General features: G+C 37.6%; 2 protein-coding genes and 2 long non-coding RNA genes across 5 annotated transcripts; 1 reads left to right on the top strand and 3 right to left on the bottom strand.

The window, feature by feature from the left end:
* Positions 1–758: 758 nt before the first annotated feature.
* Positions 759–4,961, bottom strand: LOC136251813 (uncharacterized). The gene is made up of 2 exons (XM_066044220.1): positions 4,739–4,961; positions 759–1,370 (listed from the first exon to the last, which is right to left on the bottom strand). The coding sequence occupies exons 1-2, from the start codon at positions 4,826–4,828 to the stop codon at positions 882–884; spliced, it is 579 nt and encodes a 192-aa protein (XP_065900292.1). The 5' UTR covers positions 4,829–4,961; the 3' UTR covers positions 759–881.
* Positions 4,962–5,032: 71 nt separating this feature from the next.
* LOC136251812 (uncharacterized) lies at positions 5,033–19,847 on the top strand. 2 transcript variants are annotated; one of them, XR_010699207.1, is made up of 3 exons: positions 5,033–5,151; positions 19,067–19,198; positions 19,258–19,847. It is a non-coding gene; the product is annotated as an uncharacterized lncRNA (long non-coding RNA). The 2 variants fall into 2 exon arrangements; XR_010699206.1 differs by having other exon boundaries at positions 19,067–19,643; positions 19,704–19,847.
* On the bottom strand, positions 11,810–12,482 carry LOC136251809 (uncharacterized). The gene is made up of 3 exons (XR_010699205.1): positions 12,251–12,482; positions 12,093–12,202; positions 11,810–12,037 (listed from the first exon to the last, which is right to left on the bottom strand). It is a non-coding gene; the product is annotated as an uncharacterized lncRNA (long non-coding RNA).
* A 56-nt stretch (positions 19,848–19,903) lies between the features above and the next one.
* Positions 19,904–20,702, bottom strand: LOC136251810 (uncharacterized). Its single transcript, XM_066044219.1, has 2 exons — positions 20,543–20,702; positions 19,904–20,484 (listed from the first exon to the last, which is right to left on the bottom strand). The coding sequence occupies exons 1-2, from the start codon at positions 20,597–20,599 to the stop codon at positions 20,029–20,031; spliced, it is 513 nt and encodes a 170-aa protein (XP_065900291.1). The 5' UTR covers positions 20,600–20,702; the 3' UTR covers positions 19,904–20,028.
* Positions 20,703–27,294: the final 6,592 nt, after the last annotated feature.

Raw genomic sequence — 27,294 nt, 5'->3', positions numbered from 1 at the left:
ACAGCTGGCAATTTTGCTGCATATGGATTATGCATGATATTTTAGTTCCAAAGTGTCCGTTATAGCTGGAGGGAACCACTGTACTTCAATTCAGACTTTACCCATTCCATGCAATAAAGCATGCATGGCATTATTCAAGTGTATAGATCTTAAACAGCAAATTGAAATATGTTTTTGTTGCAAATGCCAATTCTATCAATACTAGCTTATTTGATTCTATGCGACTCATTTTGTGCTGATTTGGTATACAGGCAGTGCCTTTACCTTCATATAGGACCAAAATGTACTGATTATTTTGACTAAGCCTATACACTGTCCATTTAAAAGCTACACTGATTGTGAATATCTCCACAAACATATTAGTCATGCAAGCATGATACTTATTAAAGATTTGGATATTCATAATTTGTGTCATATGGTTATGGACAGCCACATGTATAACAACTAGCATTTAATTCCATGGGCACTTGTATAGCCTCCTAGATAATGTTTGTTAATGGGAAACATCTAAAGAATTTCTATAATTGCATACAGTGACTGCTCTGTTAGAGTATTTGAATGCTCCATTAGAGCGTCTTCATCCTATTTCTATGGTTTGAGGGTGGGAAGTAAACACATCTCCCCCTTCCTTCCTTTTGGAGTCCATGCAGTTGCTTTGATTCAAGTATTGCAAATGGTTGTAATGGGTAAAGAGCGAGGGGGGGTGCACTTGCTGTCTGTGCACCTTGATAGTATATATGTGTGAAGTGAGCAGCAGATACACAATTATCATATTTTGCATTTTCAGGTTTCAATGTTATCATACACCCTTACAAAACTAAATATGCACTATATGTATGACCCGAAAACAAAACAACTATTTGTAATGTTGTCCTGTTATTTTATCGTCCTCCAGGGATTTGGGTATTGTATCCACACTTATCCTGATAGGTTTTATATAGAAGGACCAGATTTCTCTCTACTTCATCTATTTTCTCTGGATCTGAAAATGGTATTGCAATGAAATCCCAACCATCTGCTTCAAGTTGTTTGGAAAGGGTTCGGTCAAACTTTCCAACTTGGCCCTTTGAATGTGTAGCAGATCTCAAATGCTGCTGTTGTCTTTGGAGCAAAGATTGTTTAGCTGCCTTTCCAATATACTTCTTATCATTCCTTCTGTTTATATAAATGTAAACACCAGTTGAATCCAAGTTTGGGTCATTTTCTAAGATTTTTGCCTTGTCATCAAGCACAGCTTTTAGATCACGTGAAGGCAGCCGATCAGGAGAGTTCTTACTGTGATATCCCCACCAACCACATTCTTTTCTCCTTTCAGCTACATCTGGATCAATCGAATCTGTCTCATCATAATTATCTTGATCATAATCAATCTACAGTAAAGATACTATAAATGTACTGTATAAGTACAAATGTTCAAGGGATGTAATTTTTCACAGATTTCGCGATTGCTTGGCTTTCTGTGAAATTTTCATCCTTGAAAAGTATCGATTATCAGGGTAACCCTACGCTTTCTAATAGATATTCTCTTGAGCAATCCTCGAAAATAAAACCACTGAATTAATTGATCCATGCAAATTACGTACCTTGAAAATTTGTATGTATACGGTATGCTGCAAAAGCTGATGAATGTCTCTCATGGCCAAACCACTTGGTTTTCTTTTGTGTTGCAACTCCAATAGCTAATCATGATTTATGTTCCAGATAAAATGTTAACTGGTTGATATTGGCCACAAATTAAAGGCTAGTAAATAACAAATAACAAGGTGCAAATGATGCATGGAATTGCCATCCAGCCAGCACAGTCTGTCAGAGTTGTGATTGATCAAGATCTTAATTTCATGAACACACCTCACTTGTGGCCAGTTATACAGGTCAGAGCTTACTATGCAAGCATTGTTTGCACCCGCTACCTATAAATCTTGACCAATCAGTTTCCTGAGTGTCTGGGTGGTGGTTTTGAGCCAATGGGTAGTTGGAAAAGGCAGATACGGTCGGACTTGGACACGGACGTGGACACAGACATTTTCAAAAAGCATTTTTATATTTATATAACAGTTATTTTTCATACCTAATGTTGTTTTTACAGCAGTCTTTGCTTTCAGACCCAGGCGTCGATCTTGTCATAGCACTTATATAAGTGCATGTGCGAAGGATACACTAGCACCCTAAAGACCATGTAGTGCTGTATACGTGCTCTAGAAATATAATTTATAGTCATAGAGATTAATCTAGCATGTCCCAACCTAATCTCGTAGCCTTGAAACCCTCAACACTTGGTATAAGCGCCTGCGCCTTATACTAAAAGACGTAAGATTGTGGATTTGGCCTGCTAAGTTAAGTTGCATGGGGCATACAAGCTAACCTCTACAACTATATTAGACTTTAGAGCATGTGTACAACACTACATGGTATTTGGCATGCTGTGGAGTGCTGGTCTAGTCCTTCGCACATGCGCTTATAAATGGATAAGCGCTATGACTATCAACGCCTGGGTCTGGAAGCGAAGACTGCTGTAAAAGCAGCATTAGATATGAAAAATATAAATGTAAAAGTGCTTTTTGAAAATGTCTGTGTCCGCGTCCGACCTTATCCGCCTTTTCCAACTACCCTGAGCCAATGACTACTGGAGCTACACTAGACCCTTTTCCCATCCAAACACAAAAGAAAAACAGGCTTGCCACATGAATCTAGGCAATGAATGAGTCATGTTGAGACCTAACCTATAAGTTATGTTTTTCACCAGAGCACTCACATTAACTTTTTCTACCAGCTATAATTTTTTTGATATGCAAACCTAGAGTATTCACTTAATTGTCATCTGTTATTTGCCTGTCACCATCATTAAAATGTAGAATATTGTAGGCATGAGTGCACTTGCTACTCTTCTTGCACTACTGAGTTGGTTGAAAACCACTAAACTTGAGCAACAGAATAAGATTTTTTACTCAACAGTCATCAAAAAATGCCAGATCTAATTTTAGTTTTAATTTAAGCGGTGGGATATAAATGCATACCATATAGTGTAAATATTTCGAGGGGCAAATATTTTGAAGTTGAGCAATGCAGACATACCGCGTCTCATTGGGTCACTCATCTGCATGCAATCTCATGCTCACATGCACAGAACTGCTAATCTCACGCATTGCAGAGCGGCTATACTCTTCTCAGCTATCTTCAACAATTACAAGCTCCAAGTCCATGTAACTACAACCAAATACAGTAATTGTGCTTATTGGCACTTCTATCTTTAAACATTAAAATTATAAATGCACTAAAGTAGGCATTAGATCAAGTTTGGTGGGCTTACAAGGATGGGAGAGTGTGTGGCAGTGTTACCATTCATTGTGTGATTAGTTCTATCTGAAGCTGAGAGCTACTGATGAGACATGAAGTGACCACAGTTGAATCGAGGAAAAATAAATGAAGCTAAGTTTAGCTATCCACTGCACTAATATAATAGATGCATCAGGTTTATGTGGTATGAGGAACTACCAGTTAGGCCAGGCAAACTTGATTAATTGTTTCTCATCCCTGCCCGCATCTCTTTTTACCCGCCCACATCTAATTTCATTATTGCTATTATCAATCACGTACACATGTATTTTGATGCTAAGAAGGTTGGCTATCATTTTACAGCACAGCAAATGTCACTTGCACCTCAGAAACAGTGGTAAAACGTAGATGCTACTTCTTATAGCTAGCCTTTATAGTAACAGACTGATTTGGAGTATTTTAATAATGAATAATGAAAAAAGGACCTCCCGCCCACATGGAAATCCAAATTTTTATGGATGAGAAACAAGTAGTCAAGTTTGCCTGGCCTTAATATGCATTCCACCATTACATCCTGTAAATGACAATTACTCTATTAACTTGTATATGCTACTTTGAATGTGCATGGTAAGTTATGTGCAGAGCCTTCCTATAAGATAACCATTAATTTAGGGCCAGTTCTTCTATCCTTTAAAATAAAAAAAGTTTTTTTAAAAAACCGTATGGGGGCTCTGTGGTGCATCTGGTCAGGGCCGTAAGTGGTTGTGAACCTTGGCATCTCTGGCAATGTTGCTAAAAATAAAATTTTAGACGATTTGCAAACACTTTCAAAATATTTTCAGGCTTAAAATTTTCTCTGATACCCCAAAACCGCAAAATCAGCGAAAATTCCCCCCTCGAAATATTTACTGAGGCTATAAAAGATAGAAAAAGATCTGACGAAAGAACTGGCTTAAGGCCCCTATGTTTCTCATCCACCGCCCGCATCCATCTTAAGCTACCGCATGGTAAGCCATTATTTACTCTGCGCATGCTCAGAAGAACACGTGATACCAAACTGTTATAATTTTTGTTGATGAACGCTACAATGGGCTATATATCACCAGGAGAACTGTTGTTTTCCTTAGCAAATTGCTGCAGTGTCAGTTGCAATCGTGCTCTATCGACTTCATCAAAGCAGGCTTTCAGTTGACTGTCGAAAAACAGTTGGCAATCACGAAAAGTAGAATCAGCTGGTAAAGGAAATGTTTGTAGTAAGAAAGAAAGACAATTTGGACAAGGTCTGTACATCAGTGTGTTAATATTATAAAATAATGGCATAATGGTAATACCCTCCCGCCCGCATCATAATAATTAGAAAGGCTGGATGAGAAACTAATAATCACCGAATAGGGGCCTAACTACCTACATTCAGACTAAGACCTGAGCTATAAGACCACAGTATACATGAGTACCACACACTCACTTGATAGAACGTGACACCTTCAATGGTAACTGTGTTTAGGGTTTCGTCGAGGGCTTCGTGATCCTCAATCGTAGAGTTGATAGTGGCCATCACTACTCACTCGTCTACGTGTCACTCTTGCTATCAGCTTGTTTCGTTCTGCATGAGTTTCGTTACAGAAATGTTCAACTCAACTGATTACAAGGCTGACGGTGCATATCATCTCATTATTTAAATACCCCCCATGCACTGGACGGATGCATTACGTAATATAAAATGGGGAAATTCTGAGACCAGGTGCACGTGTGCTTGCACGTGAAATGGAACAAATGTGCACGTGAAATGGAACAAATGTGCACAAGTCAGTACCAGAAACGAGGACCAGAAACAATCAATGAAACCACTAGTGAACGTGTGTGGACACCGAGTCACCTGTGAGTGTACCAGCATTTAATTAAGTCTGTTAGAGCTGTTTTGAATAAAATGGCTGGGGCATCAATTTCTGCATCTCAGAGGATCTTTTTTGGGATGAACTGTAAAGAATGGACTATCGACCCAGACTGACTGAACTAGGTTATGTAGTTACCTTACAGGGTTTTTTTTCTTGTATGTATGTATGCATGTAGTTACACTTTTTTTTCCTTGCGGCCATGCCCACAACTGACTACTGTGTAGATCAGATCTGTGGTCACATGTTAGTCCGAGGATTTACATACTTGTCTCTTTTTTTTTTTTGTACACATTCATCAATCATGATGGTTTCTTTCTGTATTGATGGGATAAACCATAGATAATATAGTAAGGAGCGAGGTAAGGCCACTCCAACTTGATTTCCTGTTCCCCGGCGTCCTAGCCAAACAAACTTTGCCATGTGGGTGGGTGGCAAATTCCATTATTCCATTATGCTAACTACTACTCGTGAACACAGTACACATGTTTTGTACATACCATTACACAGCCACAAGGCGTGTTTAGCTACTACTATACAGCTGCACTTGCAGCATCTAATGTGTACTTGTGACCTGAAATACGAAGATCACTCAACACTGGTGAGGAATAATGCTTGACTATCCTCGTCATTAACTTGTAACATAGTTAAACTAAGAACAATTTCTTCAGTGGCGGATCTCAGAGGGGGGTTCAGGTTCCACTCTGGAATTGCAATTTCAGCCTAGCTGTAAGCCGAAGACCCAAAAAAAGGTCACTACATGCTGTTGAATGCATTTCAAAGGCAAAAGTATGAAGTTTCGCCAGTGCAAAAAGTCCTAACATAATACTGTATGTATAACTCTTTGTGATTTTATCACCCATACGAATCTTAGGGATGCTTATTACAGGTGCACGCTGCAATATTTAATTAAATACTCAAATGTTGCATAATCAATTGTAAAAGGGGTTTCCGTGGAAACCTTGAAACCACCCCCTCCTAAATCTGCCACTGTTCCTGCAGCATTATCATAAAGTCAGTACACTTGCTGGTGCCATGTGTTCCATTGTGTCTAATTAAGAATCTGGACTAAACAATCACATGATACTTAGAATACGTCAGTTTACAGAATAATGGCTTGGCTAAAAAAAAAAATCATGCAGGTGGTGGACGGGAAACAGGAAATCAAGTTGAAGTGGCCTAAGGAAGGATTGCAACGGTGATGTCACTATGGGCAATGAAATGAGTCACGACTGGGATAAAGATTCAATCAAGGGGCTTTGTACAGTGAATCAAGTGATCAAGATGTCTGCAAAAGTGACGGTCTTTGAAAGCTAACTTGTAGCAACACAAGAATTTACTGGATTTTACAGTAGATGATCAAGAATCAAGGCCCTTTTATAGGTTAAGCAATCAAGACAAAATTTCGACAATCAAAATTCTTAATCTTGGTAGCAAGTGTATCAACTGATGGTAAGGAAGTGACTACCCATTGCCTCATTGCAGGTAGGGACTTTTGAGTGGCCATATCTCACTTTGCTTCTTCTTGAATTTACCTTGACAGTTTCCTGTTCACTATTAGATTAAGTGAGTGTTATCAAATAACGTTGGTTTGCAGCCAGTTTGTCTCAAAACTTCTTTGCTATACACAGACTGTATTATTTTCTTTTGTCATTTGGTTGGGAATAAAGACATATGACCAAATGACAAGAGAAAAAGTATAGTCTGTGTTGACGAGACTATGGTTGCTCAGGTGTGGCACCAATGATTTTCGTGGCATTGAATGTGAGTGAGGCTGATTCTGAACCTGTAACCAAGACCAAGTCAAACCCTAAGCTGAGAGATGCCAAAGAGGTGGTATGATTGAAACATACAAAATACTCAATCGATACTATGACATTGAGCCATCCACTTTCTTCACCTTAAACATCCAATCTTCCACCAGGCGCCACTAGTATTATTATTTGTTCATTCATGCTGATTTTAGTTTATTAACCAAATTGAATATTCTTACAGCATAAGTAATTATGCTTCTGCAAAAATGCACTAAGAAAATTGTTGATGGCTAGCTACGTTGCTTAAAAACAACTGAGCACAACAATGTATAGCCAAGCAGTCTCCTTGTGTATAGCTACTTTTACTTTCCAAGTGAGATGTCTCGTTAGCTATGTCAGCAAGGTAAGTTGGAAAATGATCCACAATGGAATATATGCACATCAGAAACTCTTCATTCAAATCTGAAGTCTTAGCCCACTATGTGTTTCTAGCTATTCGGTAAACCTATATAACTGTCAATCATTGATTACTCCAGGCTAGTGTTTTTTAGTGATCACGTGGGAGTTGATGTTTTAACTAAGGACTTGTCAATGTAGGACCATACAGTTATTGATTAGTCATAGAAATTTTGAAGTTTGAGTTCACCTAATATTACTGGCTATCCAGTCAGTGTGCCAGTGTTCAGTGATAAGGAAGTTCCACTAGAAGAGTTACTAGACTAATCATTACAGAGGACCACATTTGAATTCAGTTAGGAAAGTTAAAACAGGCTATGACCTATTAGGCTAGTAGTCAATGCTACATACTGAAGCTTCTTTGATTACTGGTAACAGAAGTATCTATATAATCAAGTACAAAACTAGTCAGAAACGTTTTAGTAGTGCAGTAGAGTTAAGGGTATAGTGTGAGTGCTGTATTAGCTAGACTCCCTGACTGTTCTATTAGAGTATCTCAATCTTTTGCCGTGTTTAAAAAATCAGTGTCCTAGGTTTCTACTGGGTCATGTGCACTTAAGCGCCTGCGATATTAATAGTCCTCATAAACTGGGGTTCCAGGTTTTACATGCGTGCGGGTGGCCAGAAACTAAGGTTTGACTTGTAATTTGTTTGTGACGGATCACTGCAGGAAACTTAGCTATAGCTATTTTCATTTATGAATCTCAAATAATGAGCATGTCAGGCATCATCACTGGAATGAAGTGCTTTGGTCTATGTACAGTCATTATGTATGGCAATATTAATCAAGTATAGATACACCACTGAAAATGCTCTCAGGTTCAATCTCATATGAAGAAGGATGCAGGACTGTTATCATCCCACACTGCTTTAAATTAAAACAATATTAATTTTGTGACTGTGTTAATCGTTGCATATTTATAGCTATGACATGGAATTTAGTTTCTACCTAATAAGTATTATTTTTCCATAAATCAGCCCGGGAAACGAAACTATGCTACTCGTAATATTGTAGTTTGCAGGCCATGCAGTGGTTCCTGACACCAAATATTTACAATTCTACCCTATACCCACTACCCAGTGCCATGGAATAATACTTAACTGCTGCATTGGTAGCTATACATAACTAGCTATACATACTATTGACCGTGTAGTCATCTCGTAGATTTGTTTGTCACTGCTTTTTTACACTGTAAAATCTTTAAATGATAATAAAAAAATTCACACCTGCCTGGACCACTTTTGGTCAGGCTGAACCAAATTTGGATGCCAAAAATGGTCTAGCTGGACTATATACGCCAAAATCAGTCCGGCCAGACCAGTTTTGGTATCCAAAATCGGTCCAGCCGGACCGATTTTACCCGGACTGATTTTTCCATGACAGGATTGTATAGTAGGCCATTTGTTTCAAAAATAATATTTAATATTTGATAATAAAAGTAAATTTAATGATTTTGTACTACATTTAATATTTGTCGTTGAACATTTGTTATTTGGTATTTACTATTTGATATTATTTTGATATTCAATATTTATTATTTGATTTTTACTATTTGATATTCAATTTTGTTTTAGTTATTACATTTCAGCATTTATCATTTATCAGTTATTGATACGGATACAGTATCGCAGTAATTATTGGGTTCTACAGTAATCACGAGATTGCTTGGTACAAGTGTGAGCTACATCAAGGTGTGAAAGCATGAACAGCGAATTTGAAGGAAGCAGCGAAGCTCAATCCGAGGTGAAAATGATAATAGTGTTGTCAATTGAGGGTAGCGCCTTACCAGCTCGGGCAATATTGCATGCATCTGTTACCTCCTACACACTTTGCACCTTAATATAAATAAATATGCTAGTTACAAGTCTGTGACATCTGACAGGTAACACCAAGGCTTGTACCTGGCGTCACTGATCGGCAATTGACAGAACTATATAGGTGCATGTTGCCACAATTGGTGACAGAAGAGGTGCTTGCTCAGTATTGTCATGCATCCTCATTATACTGAATTTATGGTAAATTATTCCATTATGACCTCTATATTTGAAATTGCATCACATAGCTACTTAGAGAAAGGGGACTTCATTATTCCCTATATGGAAAAATTAGCCAAACTAGAGAGGATCAGGAATTATAACTAACACGGGTTAGCTATTAATTAAAGAATACAGGCTTTAGTCAAACTCTACAATCAATGTGCTTCTTAAATCATTTGTTTTAATATCTTATAACCATATGCGCATGTTGGTTGTAGTTTTTTGTTTGGTGATTGATCAGATAATTTTATTCTGATCTCCATAGGAAGCTGCACTCAAAAATATAAGAGCACCCCCCCCCTTCCCCAATATGATGTCATTTTCAGATAGAGCCACTATGTATGTAAATCTGTGAACATACAAGCAGTTACCAGTATAGTGCTGGTCACTGTAAAGTGCTAATTATACAACCAAGTACTAAGAATAATACGAAATACGGTTAAAATTACGTCATTAATAATGAATGAATCAATAAATAATAAATAAGGTTCGAGAAAACTACGAGGCCTAGAGACATGAACTAAGTGGGGATAGATTCGCCTGTGAATGAAGGCACAACCGTATAATAAGTACGCCTGTTCGTGCTGATGACTTTACTGTACATGTAATTCTATATAACGCCCGGCACCACGCCCTTGTTTAATTACAGATTGCTCGAATAGTATAGCGGCACAACCCAAAAATTGTGTACTTTTTCATAAAGCCATGAAACTTTCCACATAAGTAGTAGTCCTCAATACATGTATTTTCAGATATAGTGCCATCGTTGATTTGACCTTTGGTGACCTTTACTGCCATTTTTGTACAGAAAATTGATCATTTTTGTCTTTAACTCCCTGAGGCAGTAATTAACTTGTTAAAACATGGTACTAAGCAAAAGATCTTGCTGATAGAAACAACTTGGTTTTTATTTGAAGTCAATAGATGATTTCATTCTTAAGTTATGAGTATTTTTATTAGCTGCAAAATTTAATAAATTTATGCATAATCATCTGCCCACAGGTAATTCACACCTCAAGGGCAGGTAAATTTATCAAATTTTGCAGTTTGTAAAAATGATCATAACTTTGTAATGACATTACCTATTGGTTTCAAATAAAAACCAAGTTGTTTCTATCAGCAAGATCATTTGTTTGGCACCATGTTTTAACAAGTTAATTACTGCCTCAGGGAGTTAAAGACAAAAATGATCAATTTTCTGAACAAAAATGGCCGTAAAGGTCACCAAAGGTCAACTCAGTGATGGCACTATATCTAAAATTACATGTCATGAGGAGTACTATTTATGCAAAAAGTTTCATGGTTTTATGAAAAAGTGCACAATATTGCCAATTTTGGGGGCTACGCTGCTATACTAGAAGAAGATTAGTAAATGTCTGCGGAGAGGCCAGAGGCCACTTTACTGGTAAACAACAACATTACAAGTATGTTTAAATGTTTGTAACTGTGTATTTTGTGTGCAGGATATGCGCTCCAGGCATCATGCAGTGAATCAGTAACCAGCTGATGACCAGTTGGGATACCAGCTGATGCGCTCATAAACAACCAGCTGGAACAACAAGGTAATGAGTAATGTAATACTTGTACTGGTGGTAGTTGTATTATACATCCTTCATCTGGCTTGCTAGCGGCTGGAATTATTTTCCACTGGACTTATCTACTATACTGTGAATCTGTATAATAGCTAAACAAGAAGCCGATGCAGTGCTGCATATACAACAATGTGTAACTATCTCCTGTATGTTGTGCATGGCTGTATGCATAATATTATAGACTGTGATCACTGTGCCAATGCCACACCGGTGATATACTGGCGCATCACCTGTGGCCTCTAGTTACAACAGAGTCTGTTGTGCCATATTGGCTTGATTGGGATCAATTGTTAATTGTGCCTTCACCATGTCCCTTGTTCTGCATAGCCTCACTTCACTGCTGAGTCATCTTGAGAGACATGTCACACCTACAATATATAGCTACTATCAATATAGCTTGGTTTTTGTGTAGGTTGTGTTTTAGTATTGTGGTTTTCTGATGCCAGTTAAACTCCCTTGCCTGTGTACGTATGCCTATGTGTCATTTCCACCAGTACACGTACACTGCTCTGAGTGCTGCCTATGGCACTGTTTATACTTGCCCAATGGGTAGGTTGCAACATTGGTGTATGTACTTGGTTGTACGTGACGCGGTCCTAGTAATAATAATGATAATAATAGTGCAAGGACACATTGAAACACATGCTATTTTATTTGATATACATGCATGGACAGCTAGCCTAACCACTCCAGCGTTATATTCACATGAACGTATAATAAGGTACTGCAAGCTAGCAGTGGGTCTTAAATTTCTAGACAGCTACTGCATTTGTTGCAATTAAGCTTTGCTTTGTGACTAATTCAAATATAAAATGACAATGCTTACTCAGTGATCAAAAATACAATGCCCATGTATGTATTAAATTTTTAAAAGATGCTTTGACGATGCTTAGCAGTACTTGCAGTAAATGTTAATGTTGGTTTGCATTTACTGCCTCTTTGAGTAGACTTGGTAGTAGGGATACTGCCGACTTCAAACTTGGGTTTATGACCCATCATCTGTTGGGCTTCTGACTGATATCTTCTGGTGGTACTACCAAAAGATAGTAATCAACTATAAATAAGTACCAATACAGTACAAATCATACTTTTCTTAGCGTGACAGGCAGCTCTTAATGCAAGCTCTGTCACCAATTGTGGCAACACCTAGTTCCATCAACTGCTGATCAATGAGACCAGGTAAATGCCTTGGTGTCACCTGTTGGGAGAGTTGTGACTGGTATAGATACATAGAACTGTACCTTACCTTCTCTCAGCTGCTTACCAGGTGAGGCAGCCCAACTTCCCCCACTATATACCTCCATCACCTAAAACCATAATAAGGTATATGTAATTTATTATGCTAAAATGTAACACCGTAATTTAAATTATTTATGTATTATGCCATACCTGCAAGTGTTGATTTTTCCCCGGGCTAGATAGACTGCCCTTGCTACCAGCAAGGCTCAAAAACCATTACTGTACCAGGTGGGACTCCACTCTCATCCCTGAAGTAAACACCAATGGAAGAACATGTTCCATGAATACACTGTGTGGCAGATCGAAGCAATTCAGAAACCCAGACAACAACACAGACAACCTAAAATCATCCCCCACAAGGGAAGCCAGACACTTAGGCCAGGCAAACTTGATTACTTGTTTCTCATTCACAGATTTTTATGCAGGCGGGAGTTCATTTTTCATTATTCATTATTATAGAAAATACTCCAAATCAACTTCCTGTTTCCATAAAAGTTAGCTAAAGCCTTTTAAGAACTATAGTGCTTACATTTTACTGCCGTTTCTGAGGTCAAATGCTATGCTGTAAAAAATGATAGCCAGCCTTCTTAGCATCAAAATACGTGTGCATATGATTGATAACAGCAATAATGAAATTAGAGGTGGTGGGGTAATAAAGGGATGCAGGTGGGGATGAGAAACAATTAATCAAGTTTGTCTGACCTTATAAAAGGTGGTAGCCTCACAAACCAACTCCCATGCAGTGGCAGACAAAACTAAGGGTGTCAATGATATTAACTTACAAGATGCATGATGTGCATAAGGCAACTCAGTGCCCACATATACTTAGTTCGCTGCTATTTCCCATCCACACCAGCCATATAGCCAGGCATGTGGCCAGCTTGTCAAGGCTAGTGTGGTAATCACCCTAATTATTGACAATAAACTCTATTATTGCTGCTTCCTTCCAATTTGCTGTTCATGCTTCCATACCTTGATGTACTCACTCACACATGTACCTGCAAGTAATCTCGTGATTAATAATTACTGTGATAATATATCCATATCAATAACTGATAACGATATCAAATAACAAATACTGAAATGTAATAAATAAACATTAAATAACAAAATTGAATATCAAAATCAATAGTAAAAATCAAATAACAAATTAATACTGAATGTCAAATAAATAATAAAAATTGAATAGCAAATATCAAATAGTTAATTTCAAATAACAAATGTTCAACATCAAATATTAAATGTAGTACAAAATCATTAAATTTAAAATTTATTATCAAATATTAAATATTATTTTTGAAACAAATGGTCTACCATGCATAGGATTGTCCATACATAAAACTATTAGTTCCTACAGAAATGACATCACTGTTGTGAATCCCTACTTGTACTATATTATCTATGGGTAAACACCCTATATGCGTCAATTATGTGCACACCTTTATGTTGAAAAGGTTCACTCATAGAAAAAAAAAATGCTATTCCCCCTATGCTTGTCTTGTTTTGTCAGTCCACTGCCTCTCAGGTCACGTGGTCCTACAAATTGAAGGAAGCAAGACTGGAGGTTGGTTCTGGATCTTGTTGACAAGTTCTTGTTGGTCCCTTGCATCTAAGTCACTTTTACTTTTAGGCCGTTGCTATTCATATGGTCACATGCAAACAGATAAAAATTTATTTGTACGGCAACGTACAAATAGCAAAAAAGATCGGCTGTTGCTATTCGTATGGTCATGTGTGAATAGATAAAAATCTATCCATACAGCAACATAGCAAAAGGTATTTGTATGGTCACATACTAATAGTAACCACTTTGTCTGTTTGTACAGCAGTCACGTATGTACAAATAGATTAGTCTACTCTAGTAGACTGATTTGTGTGGTGGGGCTGTGGGAGCACATCAATCCAAGTTTCATTGATATGTTGGCTAGCAACATTAAGTAATTTTTTTCATGAACTGGAACAGGGCCCAGTTATAATCATATTGATACTTAAGGTGTAAGCTGCTACACAGTAATCTGAGCATGCATAGTGTCTTGCCTATATAAGCGCCATAGATATTCCACCCAAGTAGTATATCTATGCTAGCAATAGCATATACATTGTGAACGGCATCTACCATCTATGGTATAAGAATTATAATCTATGCTACTAGCTATGTAAGCTCTTAATGGCTAAAAAATCAATCAGCATGCACAGACGGAATGAAACAGTAACTAAAAGGTTAAACCAAGTAATCACATATATGTACACTCTCCTCATTCAAATTCTGGCATGGATATTCCAGCCCTGAATAAAAGGTAAATTATTGATAAACATTATAAATAGGCAAATAGTTTGTTATTCGTTCTAAATCAAATATTTGATGCTGTGGGAGTAGATTCAACATACTATAGATATACTTTACAATGATAAAGCAATAGACTTTAAAACTTTATATTTTCTTGTAAATCTGTCTGTCTACAAAGCTGAAAGCTGTCTGACCACCTGTCTGTCTGTCCACCTGTCATGCTGCTTACTCACCAAACTCAGTATGAATTGACACAATCAGTGCTGATAATCAAGTACTCATCATCCGGCTACTCTAAGATCATTATCACGAATTCACATGTGCTTCCATTTGTTCTCTACAGTGTGTAGAAGGTCAAAGTGTAAAAAACTTAAGCCACAGCACAAACTGCTCAGATAGTGGAATGCCTGACTAGTGTGTTGGAGGCCGTGGGTTCAAATCATGCGTTGGCATTTATTCTTTCCTTTCTAAACAGTAACTTTTGTGCACACCTTATTAAAGTTCAACTTTTAACATGTATTGATGTGGGATGTTAGCAAACTTAAACGCTCATCATCTGGCAACTCGAGCATTGTTGTAGCAAATCAATACAGTGGAACCTCTCTATTACGAACATTTTGGGACCAGGCCACTTTTTGCTGTAATATAGAGGTTTTCCTCTTTCAGAGGTAAAAATGTATTAACCAGACCTTTTGGGACCAAAATTTTTGTCCTTATTATGTAATAATGAAGTTTTTTCTATTGTGTCCTTAATTTGGGGAATTTGTTAAGAGAGGTTCCGCTGTGCGTGCTTTTGTTTGTTCATTATAGGGCGATGAAGACTCAGGTCACTGTGTAGGGAAGGATCACTGAAAAGTTGAACTACATTCCTGTCAAAAACTACAGGGACAAACAACTGTGGTAATTTGTCCACCTCCCTTAACCCCAAGTGATTATAATCAACCTGGATTCAATTTCAGCCTAGGTCATAGATTTTTTGTTTTTTAGACCTTTTTGATGCACCATTTTGTAATATCTGTTCCATGCAATGTTTTAATCCGCAAACTTTTATGCTCACAATTTTTTAGTACTGGCACATGACTGCCTAAGGACTCTTATAGCACTTTTGTGGCAGGGCAGGAGAATTGCCAACATATTTGTCCATCTGTGTATTTGTCCAGTGTGTAGGTAAAAACTTCTTTCACACTTAATCTATATGTCAGATTTACCTCATTACTGCTGTAAGCAACTTGAATAATTGGGCAAGTACTACTGTGCATCTGAAAAATTATGATATTACTGGCACCATGCGGATATCATAGTTTACACTGAGGAACTGTGTGCACAATTGCTTGACCTGGAACAACTATTTCACTAATTCCTGCTTACATTCTTTCACTCTAGATCTAGATCTGCCTTAAAAGATCATACATTACCTTAAAGGGTCATAATTGTTATAGGACATTTAAAATTGATGATGAAGTTTAAGTACCTGCGTGGGGTTTTGTACTATAGTATATCTTCAGGTTTGGTGAGGTATGTCCATGATGTGTGCATTGTATGTATTGCAGTATGTCAAAACACACGCATGAAAGCTCAGGATCAAATGCAATATTAACTATGGAAAATGGCATCTGCAAAATTTTTGCACGGACTGCTTTACAACTGTGATATTAACCTTATCATTACCTTTATATCAGTGACCTTCTTTGCTTCTGCTCGATTTCCATAACAAAGCAGTAATACCACATTGCTTTCTTGGGGGCAGCAGAGACAGTCAGTCCTGTGCAACTCAGATGGTAGACAAAACTCACAAACAACAGATGCAGAAAGTAGTAGATCTCAGTTGCACGTGTAGCAATTCATTTTGGGTATTTTCCAAATTCACCATTGCAGCTGAAACTATAGTCCATGCACTATCACTAAAAATCCCTTGAACTTAGACCCAGTTGACATTTCATCTAATAGGTTGGATTTTAAACGCAAATCTTTATCTAGATTGTTACATTCAAGCCTTTCACCATACAGAGCCTTTTCAACCAAATGACTTAGTAGCATCCAACCGAGTATTTGTCTTTGCCTCTCTTCAGCAGCTCTTAGCAAAAACTTTACCAGGCCTTCAACACATTTCTTCTTCTTGGGCAATCCAATGAAAGTTAAATTAGCCCCCATTGGTCTACCTTTTTCTAATCTTAGATGGAAGCGTTATTGATGTCAAGTCAATAAAGTCGTCAGCTGGGTGGTCACTCTCAGCAGAATGGCCATTGTCAGCTAAGTGGTCATTGTTAACAGGTACATAGTCTCCGTAATATAATACGGTCATATGATGGGTGGTCCATAGAAGCTATATCAGACAGAAGGTCAGAGAAATCTGATAAGTCATCCTTGATCAGACAGACTGCCATCATCATCTGGTCAAGAGTTCATAATATAGTAGAGAACTCTTGATCTGGTAGATAGCCAGTCTTCAAGTCATCAGACATGTGATCATCCTTTTTATCAAGGGATGATTCATCAACAACTTCAACTTTACATGCTTGCCTTGCTCCCATGTTTTGATTATCTTCTCCAGGCATTCAACTAAAAAACACTCTTGTTGGTATGTCAAAGGCAATGGAGGCTAATTGTCTGTGCTACGGCAAACACTTTACAATACTTCTAGAACCCTATGCAACAACACTTTGGTCACTGCAATTCTATATGGCACATACATCTACATTTGCTGAAGAGTCGATGATTGCTTCTATAATAATCACGGGTCCATCTTACAGTGCATAGCCTTGCTTCAAAAATGTCTAGGTTGTTGTGGGTCCATAAAGCAAAAATGTGTTTGCAAGACAATTCCATTGCTGCAAAAAATCCACAACCACATTTAGGGTCTGATGTGAGTAATTCCCATTAGAATAAATACCTTGTCAGACAACTCAAATTGCTTAGCTACAAACAAATAGGCATATGGTGTCAAGAGCCTCTGGTATTGGGAAAGGCATGCAGTTATTAATAGGAAACATGTTCACAACACACTTTTCAAATACCATAGTAGTCCGATGATCAATTTCCAAGGCTAAAGAATCGAAAAACGAAAAACAAAAATCATCTGACTGTGGGAATCAAACCTGCACCTTTCGATGAAGTGTAATCTACACCATGCTACCACATGTTCACACACTATTCTAGTGCCTTCTAAAGGGCTTTTAAATGTACTGTAGTATATTATCATAACTAACCAAGTATAATATACACGTCACAAAGCATTGCATTGGGTAATATCATATAATTATGTGGCTTAACAATGACGCAGTGCATGGAGTTTTGGGTGTCAAAATACTCATCATTTGCAATCTCCATCAAGGTTAGCATTGAAAATCCAAAATTTTCTAAGGGGGCATGCCCCAGATCCCCCTAGCTTGGCATGATTATGCATGCTGCTACTTTGCACTTGCATTGTTATACGATGTCAGATCAACTTTGACTTTGATTTGACATACTGTCAGATCAGTGAAGACTAGTTATAATCTGCTCTGCATACGAAGATTATTCAACTTGTACATGGCATCGATCAGAACAAATCATATATGTTCTTCCATTCTTGAGTTACTACTACAGTGGACCCGGACCCCAATTATCCGGCTTCTCAGTTAACCAAACTATTAGAGTAGTGACTGTTATATGTAGTCGATAATACTGAACCTTTCTTTATGCTATTTTATACACAGTTTCAGAGATATGGACTTTTCATACTTATGCATCACCCCTGGTCCCAAGGGGTTCGGATTCAACTGTCAGGTTCCACTGTAATACAGCACGAGGCAATACCAAATTCCATGTTATAGTCCAAAGACTCCACCATGAGCACTCTGTTTTTTCATAGTAAACAATGCCTTAAGAGACACATAGTTGTCTACACACATGTAGCATTCTTCTCTAGTACTTAACCTTTTCAGTTTTCACCACTAGCGAGTGTGTAAGATCTACTACTATTGTTGGTTTGTAGAACAAACAGCTAAGGTTACCTTTAACAATTCTAAAATCAAGGGGACTGTTCTCTTATCCGATCTTTATGCACATATACACCTAAACTAGAAGTATGATTGAAAAAACACTGCCTATTTTGCTAGAATTTTGTATATGTATTCACTTGTTAGTGTTGTGATACATAGGACTTAGTGTCCTCCTTTGTGTCCCATTCATCTTTGCCGACAGCGAAAGGTCAGTGTCAATTTGGTGGTAGCGTGTGACAGTAAAACAATAAGAAGCGTTATATCCCTACTGTGCATTAGTATCTTGAGCACAGTAGGGATGTGAATTATCCATTACGTTTCGTTGTCAGATATGTTCAACCCATTACACAGCAATACGAATTAAGAACTGTTCGAAAAGCACCTCTGCAATCAAACTAGCCACTATGAAAAATACAGACAATTTCCATTATGAAGGGAAGCCATGATTTAATATCATGCACTATACTCCAGCTTGTTTCAATACTTTTTATCAATGTGCTAAAGTCCCTACTCTAGTTGAAAATTCCAATTTTTTTGTGTATACTTGTTTCTGTAGGAATGGGACAATCACGCCTTCCAGGCACAAAGGATATGGAGCAAGCAGAGAAGGAGTTGTAAAGGAAAGAAGAGAGAATGGAAACTAGAAAAGGCGAAGAAGAAGAACAAGGAATCATTACTGGATGATTTAGTAGGGTTCATCTCCACACACAACATCACAACATATACTGTACTACTCATTGTACACAGATACATTCTAACTTATCAGGCTCTGAAGTGCTATGGCTAGCAGTACTAGTGAACCAGTGGTGTCCAAGCAATCCAATGTACAGCAACCGTCTTTGTTAGTAACCTCAATGGTAATGATCTTGTGATTGTTTAATGTATACATTGGAACTATGTAATGTAAGGACACCTGTATAAACCACATCCCTTATTATATAAGCTGACTGGGAAAATAAGGACACCTGGGTTGGTCACAAGTCATCTAGATTCTAGTGTGGTCACTAAACCATCTCACTGCAGTTCATTTGAGCCTGTACCATTTGAACAAGGTGAAGTATATCACTACGAACCACTTGTCATGGAGACCATAGGGCCGACCCCACCTTACTAGAAGACATAGCCAGTCAAAGGTTAGTTGTAACAATGTGTGTGATGGTGCAAGTATACTAGCTCATCTCATCTCATCGCAGTTACCTGCAAGATGTACTTCACTGGCATGTAAGTGTAATTAATGACTGACCGTAATTAATGAACTGTTATTGATGATGTAACTATTGTGTCATGTGATATTGTAGTTGTAATTGGTTTTGTTGGTGTGCTGTTAAAGTTGCTTATTCCTGAATTGTTACATAAGCATGCTCTACAAGAAGCTTTCTCTTGTTTACTGATGAACAGTGAACAACAAAGGACAACTCGGTAAACATGATTTTTACAGCAATCAATAAAAATATTATACTTTAAGTTTATTCATGTTTCATCAGTGTGGCTAAAGTCTATACCATACTGATCCAGTTTTCACTCATTGTACCCGTGTTCTTTTGCCTTGTATGCAGCTATTAATTCCTTTTCTGTTTCTTGTATCTTATCCGGGTTGGTCATGGGAATGGCGCAGAAGTTCCAGTTGGCCTGGTTGTATTTGCGGCTCAATTCTTGGTCGAATTTATCAAGTGGTTGCGGGTCAGTGAAGGCTGCCGCGTTAAGATGGCGAAGTTGTCTTTCAAACAACGACTCGTGTGTAGCGCTGCCAATGAACATCTGCTTATTGCTACTCTTTTTTACGTACATATACACTCCGGGTTTGCTCAACTCGTGGTATGAACGCCCACTCATCCTCTGGAACTTCTCGTTCAGGTATTCAACTTTGAGGCTGTCGGGTCTGTCTCCCCACCAACCGGATTCTTTCATCCTCTGCACCGCCTCCTTGTCCGGATCCCCTTGCCAATCTACCTCATCGTGACTTCCTGCTGTTATCTGTTGAGACAGCGCTCAAATATATCGTTGTCACTGTGGGTACACGTATTGAGCTTACTCGATAGACGGTAACGCCGTCTATGACATCTTGTGCCAACTCGTCACTCCCAGCCATTATCGAGGAAAGTATCCAGGGTCGTAAATTAGTGGGTGTGGCTGCTTTCCAAAACTTGGAGTAACGTGAGCCTTAAGGCATTTTCTTAATGAGTCACGTGGACTAAAAATGAAATGTGTGATCAACATCAGGACATGCAGCAGACGGTCGTGTTCTCAGTCGTTCTCGATTTCTTGTCTCTAACAGTTGTCCATTTAATGTAGCTCCGCCTTCCCGCCCTGTGATTAATCTCGTGCCCAGACCGCCTTTTCCCTTTTGTGTGGGGGCGGGAAAACCCACGTGAAAGAAACTTAGAAAAGCGGTGTGGGCACGAGACTACCAGGGGCGGCTCCATGGGGGGGTTTCTGAGGTTTCCCGAAACCGGTCACGTTTAATAGATTGAGATGCTCTAATATAAATAGAGCAGTCAGTCACTCTAACATAGCAGTCACAGTATTCAGAGAAGTAGTGTAGCAAACTATGAAGTTGTGAAAAAAGATTTTTATGTGTTTTATAAGTGAAATATTATTTAGTGGAGAATAGCCATTCTTAGGTAGTGTCGACCTTTTTTTTTTGGTCTTCTCACCTAAAATCTAGCTGTGCTTTTGATCAGAAACCAGTAACCAAAAATCTTGGAGCCGCCTGTGACTACCCTGTGATGGACGAGCAAACATTAATGCTAAGGGAGCTAGCTGTAGCCATATCTATGGTTGTTGGCAGTGGTATTCAATTTCAAACTGATGAAGCCAGTAATGATTAATTTGGGGTGGGTCAGTCAAGTGGTAGATCTAATCCTGTTTCTGATCCCCTCCTGAATCAGTTTTCGGCTTTCTCTGATTTATGCCATTGTTTGTTATGCCTGAATATTCTGTTTAATAATGACTCTGTGAGTGTTTTGCTGCTCAGGAGAGATTACAAGTAGCATGCATGCAACATTGTGAATTATTTGGTCATTATCAACTGGGAATTTTCTGCTGCTACACTTGACAAGTCATCTGTCAGAGAGTGCTAGGATTGACTATGCCTTACCTGTCTGGGATCCTCCACTAAAACAGTCACAGTTAGCATGTCTACAACGATTGCAGAAAAGGTGCATCATGTTACTAAAATACGATCATGTTACAGGGCATCATCAACAATTAAACTAGTTGCCTGTCTATGATCTTAAATACTACTTGTGTAATGTTAATTTTGTTGCTATCACAATAACAGTAAGCCATGCTTGGTTCTCAATCTTATTTGGACCACAACATACACGTTGCAAGGACAGCTTTGCTAACCTGCAAACTTGTCATCTCTCCTCCACTAAAAACCTTTTCCCATTCATCTGCCATTTCTTGGCGGAATTCTCTCACTGATGCCACTTGTGTTACTTGTAATTATGATGAAATTTATGTCCTCTGTTAAGGACTTTTACTACAGTTATTTTATATTATTGTATGTGTATTTCTCTATGTGTAACATGGTTATCTAGTGGTTTTGATTTGTACTGTGTTTATTGTTGTGTGTGTGCTCTGCATGGTAGGGAAGAATGGCTTTTGTCAACTACCGTGAGGTAAAACTAAATATCAATCAATCAGTGCCTAGTTGATAGAGGATATTTGTGGCAGAGTGGATGCATGCATTACTGTAATTAATCTGTAACTACATATTTATTTTTTGTGTAACCACGCCCTGGTCATGCCGCCCCCCCCTGTGTAACCACGCCCTGGTTAAGTTTTTGTTTAGGTCATACGTGTGGTCACATGTGACCCACTTGTTATTTATATTTGTACAACATTTTTCATCATTCCATTAATCATCATGATGGCCGTTTCTCTCTCTCTGACTTGACCTGCAATATAGCTATAGATACTGATACTTTTAGACGACTATAGTAGCTATACATGCATAATTTGTGTGTATATATGGATACATTTGAGTTCATCAGTGGGATTATAGTAGCCTTTGCCATGCACGGCGAGGTCGTACTAGTCTATAGGCTGGAGTGCATGTACATGCATTACAGGAATGAAGTATACTACATGCATGTTGTACCTGTTAAGCTAAATACTGTCACTTAGCTAAATTTGTTGCAGTTTCAACCAGAAAAGGTCTGGGTGTTTTTTAAAGATAATTTACCTGCATGAGATCCACCTGTTTCTAGATACAGGGGTGGCGGAGAAGGGGGCTGTAGCCCTGTCAAAAAGATTATGGAGGGGCTTATCCCCCTAAAATTATCTATAGCTGTTATTGAGAGCCAATAGCTCAATAGCATCAATAATTCAAGATACTCTAATAGAGCAGTCAAGATCAAGATACTCTAATAGAGCAGTCATAGTATACTTCAGAGGAGCAGTGTAGCAAGTTACCTATATGCAAGGAGTAGTTGGTGGAGGGCAGCTACTGTCAACAGGTAGTTTTTTTTTGGTGTTTGAATTACAATGCAACTAGGCCATGCTAGACCCCAGCCCCCCTAAATAAAGTGTCTCTGCTGCCTCTGCCTGGATATAATATAATGGTCTCTTTAAAGAATAATTATGATGAAGTAAGTCACAGTATACCAGTGAAAAAATTGCTTCAAAAACAGGTTTGCTCTTTATAGTGATACACAACTATACAGTGCATGCATGTGTCAAAACATCATTCATAAATTTGCATAAATTCAGTTATTTTCCTTGTTCTGAGTCAATCCATGATTGCAACAATTAATCTCTTTATCAGAATCATTAATTGAATCAAATGGAATCATTTACAACAAACTTGAACTGATATATGTGACTTTGACTATCACAATTTGTTCGTGCATGCTGATTCCCTGGACAAAATACTCCCATCCAGTAATTAGCTCAAATTTAAAAAGTTTGTAAAGGATGCTGCAATGATGAATATAGATTGAAGTTGAGGTAATGCATGTATGTTAAGCACAAGAAAGCTTGCTAGCTGGAAGAAAAGATTACACAAAATCTACAGTGTGATTTGTCCCTAACTTCAGACTGTCAGCTGGACATCAGGCTTGTTGTAATTACCCAATGAAAGTAATCAGTACAATTACAATTACTTTTTGAAGCCAATCTAATGATTACAATTACAATTACTTCAGTATGTAAAATAATGATTAATAATTACAATTACTTTTCAATTATTACTGTACGTGTGGGGTTAGAGCTGGGTGATATACTGGTATTGTTAATAATCTGTGATATTTAAGTTATACTGGTTTTGATACTGCCTGCTTTTTTTAATACCGCCATACCATCTGGGCACTAAGGCCTCCCTGTGGGTTTGTTTCATCCCATATTTAGAAGGTAACCAGACATGTGATAATTAATGTTTGTAGGCAGGTGCTGATGCAGTCAGCTAACCAAACTATATGTAAACAAGTTTGTTAGTGGTAGTTTGTACCTGAGGCTTGCTGAGCCACCATGGGTATTTGGTGCTTTTGTTGTGGTAAATAGCAGTTACTTTAATACCAATAGCTTTTACATTAATACTGTGATACTTTTTATGGAAGGTATACCGTTCGTTAGCACTAATTGGGGTACAACAATAACTTACTTACAGTTCTCCAGCATTAATCTTAAGGTACGTCTATTAACTCTTCAAACTTTTTTGGCAATAGTCTACATATATTTTGGTCTGAGAACATTGCCACTATGGTTGAATACACACTCAAATGGTGCAAATGTTGCTGCTATTCTTTGCTATTGTACTTAAAATGGGGTATTTATTTGCTTTTATCTTCCAAAATTTTAAAGGGCTTTCATCCTTTGTAAACTCTGCGTCATCCAGATACATTTAAATGTTTCTATTGAACATTATGTACCCCATGGGTATCCCATACTGTACATAAAATGTTTAACTATATGGTCAACAAATACATGACATATAATTTCAATAATTTATTGTAGCTACATGGGCCACATGTTATACACATGGGATTGTGTACATAGTATAGTCAAGTTATGGAGTAGTACTTTTATATAGCATAACTTTGATTACTTTAATTTAATTACATAATGATTATTGACTGAACAGCTAATTACAATTACCATTACTTTAATGCTCAGTGAGCAATTACAATTATAATTACAATTACTTGAAAATTGCTAATGATTAGTAATTAATTACAATTACGATTACAATAAGCCTGCTGGACATACATAAAAACTTATGTTTTATGGTATTGGCTATGTATGCTTGCATGCAGTTTTTATTACCAGCTCATTCAGTGTTTTTATTATGCAAAACTTCTATTAGCTAGAGTTTTTACCTATATAGCCATACTTATGATGCTTCAATTTTTAAAGTGAAATAATACACTCACAGTTTTAATTTCTTCTTGGTAGCTACTCCTTGTTTCAGTGCTTTTTGTTGCTGGTATAGCTACTTGTGTTGTTTTTGTAAATAGTTATACTGGTAATGATGCAGTGAGTTGAGTACACACTCTTTTAGGACTTTCTTTCTGATGTTGACATCTTTCTCTACATAGTCATCTTCAAATTGTTGTATATGGAACTGACTACGTCTCAGTGGGACCCCACATTGTGGACAAGCTGCTGATGGTCGAGTGAATATTGCATTAACACATGTACAATTCACACCTGTAGATCAAAAATAATAGAACCCTCTCTAATCCAACACCTCTATAATGCAGAATATCTCTATAATCTGATACCATTTGCTGTACCAATAAGACTATACCTCTAACATCCTCACTAACCTGAATGAAACTTGAGTATCAACAGGTATTGGACAAGAGAGATACTTGTACAGAGAACTGATACAATGGAATAGTCTTGTTAATGAGGTACTTGACATGGTCCCTATAATGAGGTTGTCTAATAAATTGATCTATCCCATTTAATAAACTTTTATAAATCGTAAACTTCAACTGATTTATGGTCAATTTAAGGTTGAGGTCACTGTTGAAACCTCAAAATGCAAAAAAATCAGCAAAGAAACACACGTACAGACAGAATGGATAAACAAAATTTGCAGCTTTGGAAACATTTGCTAAACTACAAATCTTTGAAATTTATATTAAAATCTTGGGGGTTATTCTGTTTCACCCTCACTAACTGTGTTTGGCATATAGTTTATAGGTATAAACTGCAATAGACTAAACACGTGTGCTGTCAAATAAGTGTGTAATACAATCTGACTTTATCAGTATGAGATAATGTACATAAGACTAGAAACAGAGTCTGGATGAGGTGTTTAGGCCACAGTAAGGTGCTTACAGGAGCCCATTTGCACCTTATGGTGCTTTTGGGCTCCTGGTGCTTATAATCTCTAATCAATAAATACTACCCCAGAGAAAAGGGTCTGTGAGGATGCAGAGACCAGATCAGCTGGGCCCATGAAACAACTTTTCCCCCTGGAGAAAATTAAGGGTCTGCAAGGATGAGACCAGGGCTGACTCACCCTTTTTGCAGAAAATTCCATGACTAAAATATTGAACTATGATATCACTACATGAACTCTGAGCACAGTCTTCCATATTTCTAAATCCATTTAACTACTGTACATCTACAGATATCTTTTCAAATACAATTATGGTTGAAAAACAAACCATACTCTTTCATCAAGACCACTATAGATGCTATGTTGATCATGCACGTATACTGTATAGATACAAAGTACGAAAAGGCAGCATCTTAATTATTACATAACTGCCTTAAAGTTGTAATTTTCAGACCATACTGTACCATATGATACTATATAGGATGGACACATGAGTACTCTTTCTGAAGATATAAAGACACAGAGAGCTATGCTTTAACACTATTTCCTGTTGGTGGCTGACATGCTAAGAAGCTAATGAATACACATGCACAATTGGTTATAGTCAGTACTTGTTTGTTAAACACACACATATGTGCAATAGGTTTAACAAGGTGTATGCTGATAGTTGGAGAAGGTATAAACAGTGGACCCAGGGACTAAGGACTTGGGATCTAACTTTTAACTTTTTGTGGACTGTTACATATTATTCATTCTATACTTGTACTATACCATTGCAAGTCACAGTAGATACAGGGTTGATATAAACAGTGGACCTGGGGACCAAGGACCTGGGACCTATAACTTTTCATGGAATTTATGTACTTTATGATGTTTATACATTATAATAATACCTCTACAAGTCCAGCTGATCCGCCTTTTCTATATAATTTATGTATATATTAATTATAAATACTCTGAATAAGGGTTTGCTGAATTACATGTATCTTGTGTTGCACAATGAGCACGCTATAGTCTAATTACTAAAGTTGAGAGACTTTATGCAAGCAAGTATTCCAAAGAAATAGTAAAGTGATCACTGCATGTTAACCAGTAACTCTACAAACAGACTTTGTGCCTCGCCACGTGCGTCATGTGCATATGAAGGCGAAACCATTCCCTTGATTAATATCACCAGTTGATGGAGGTGTGAAGAATGAGTGGCCCCATATATGGTACGCTAAGTAGACCGGTTCAGCCAGATCCTTTCCTGTAGGCACATATAGTATATTTCTAACACTAGGTACCATGACAGAAAAAGACTAAATTCCAGCAGGTATACATATAACTTGGTCTTCAGTTTCCTGCACTAATTATAATAATGTCAGCAATTTTGGCCGGTTGATCAAAACCAAGTAATCGTTTTGAAACTAATTCGAAAAATTATAATACGGCAGTGTACTACACTATAAACAGTAATTCCTAGACCAATTTTTGGTTTGTTTGCTAAA

Source organism: Dysidea avara, chromosome 3, assembly GCF_963678975.1.
Source record: "Dysidea avara chromosome 3, odDysAvar1.4, whole genome shotgun sequence".
In the NCBI taxonomy this organism is placed as follows: domain Eukaryota; kingdom Metazoa; phylum Porifera; class Demospongiae; order Dictyoceratida; family Dysideidae; genus Dysidea; species Dysidea avara.
This window is presented reverse-complemented; position numbering and strand designations above follow the sequence as displayed.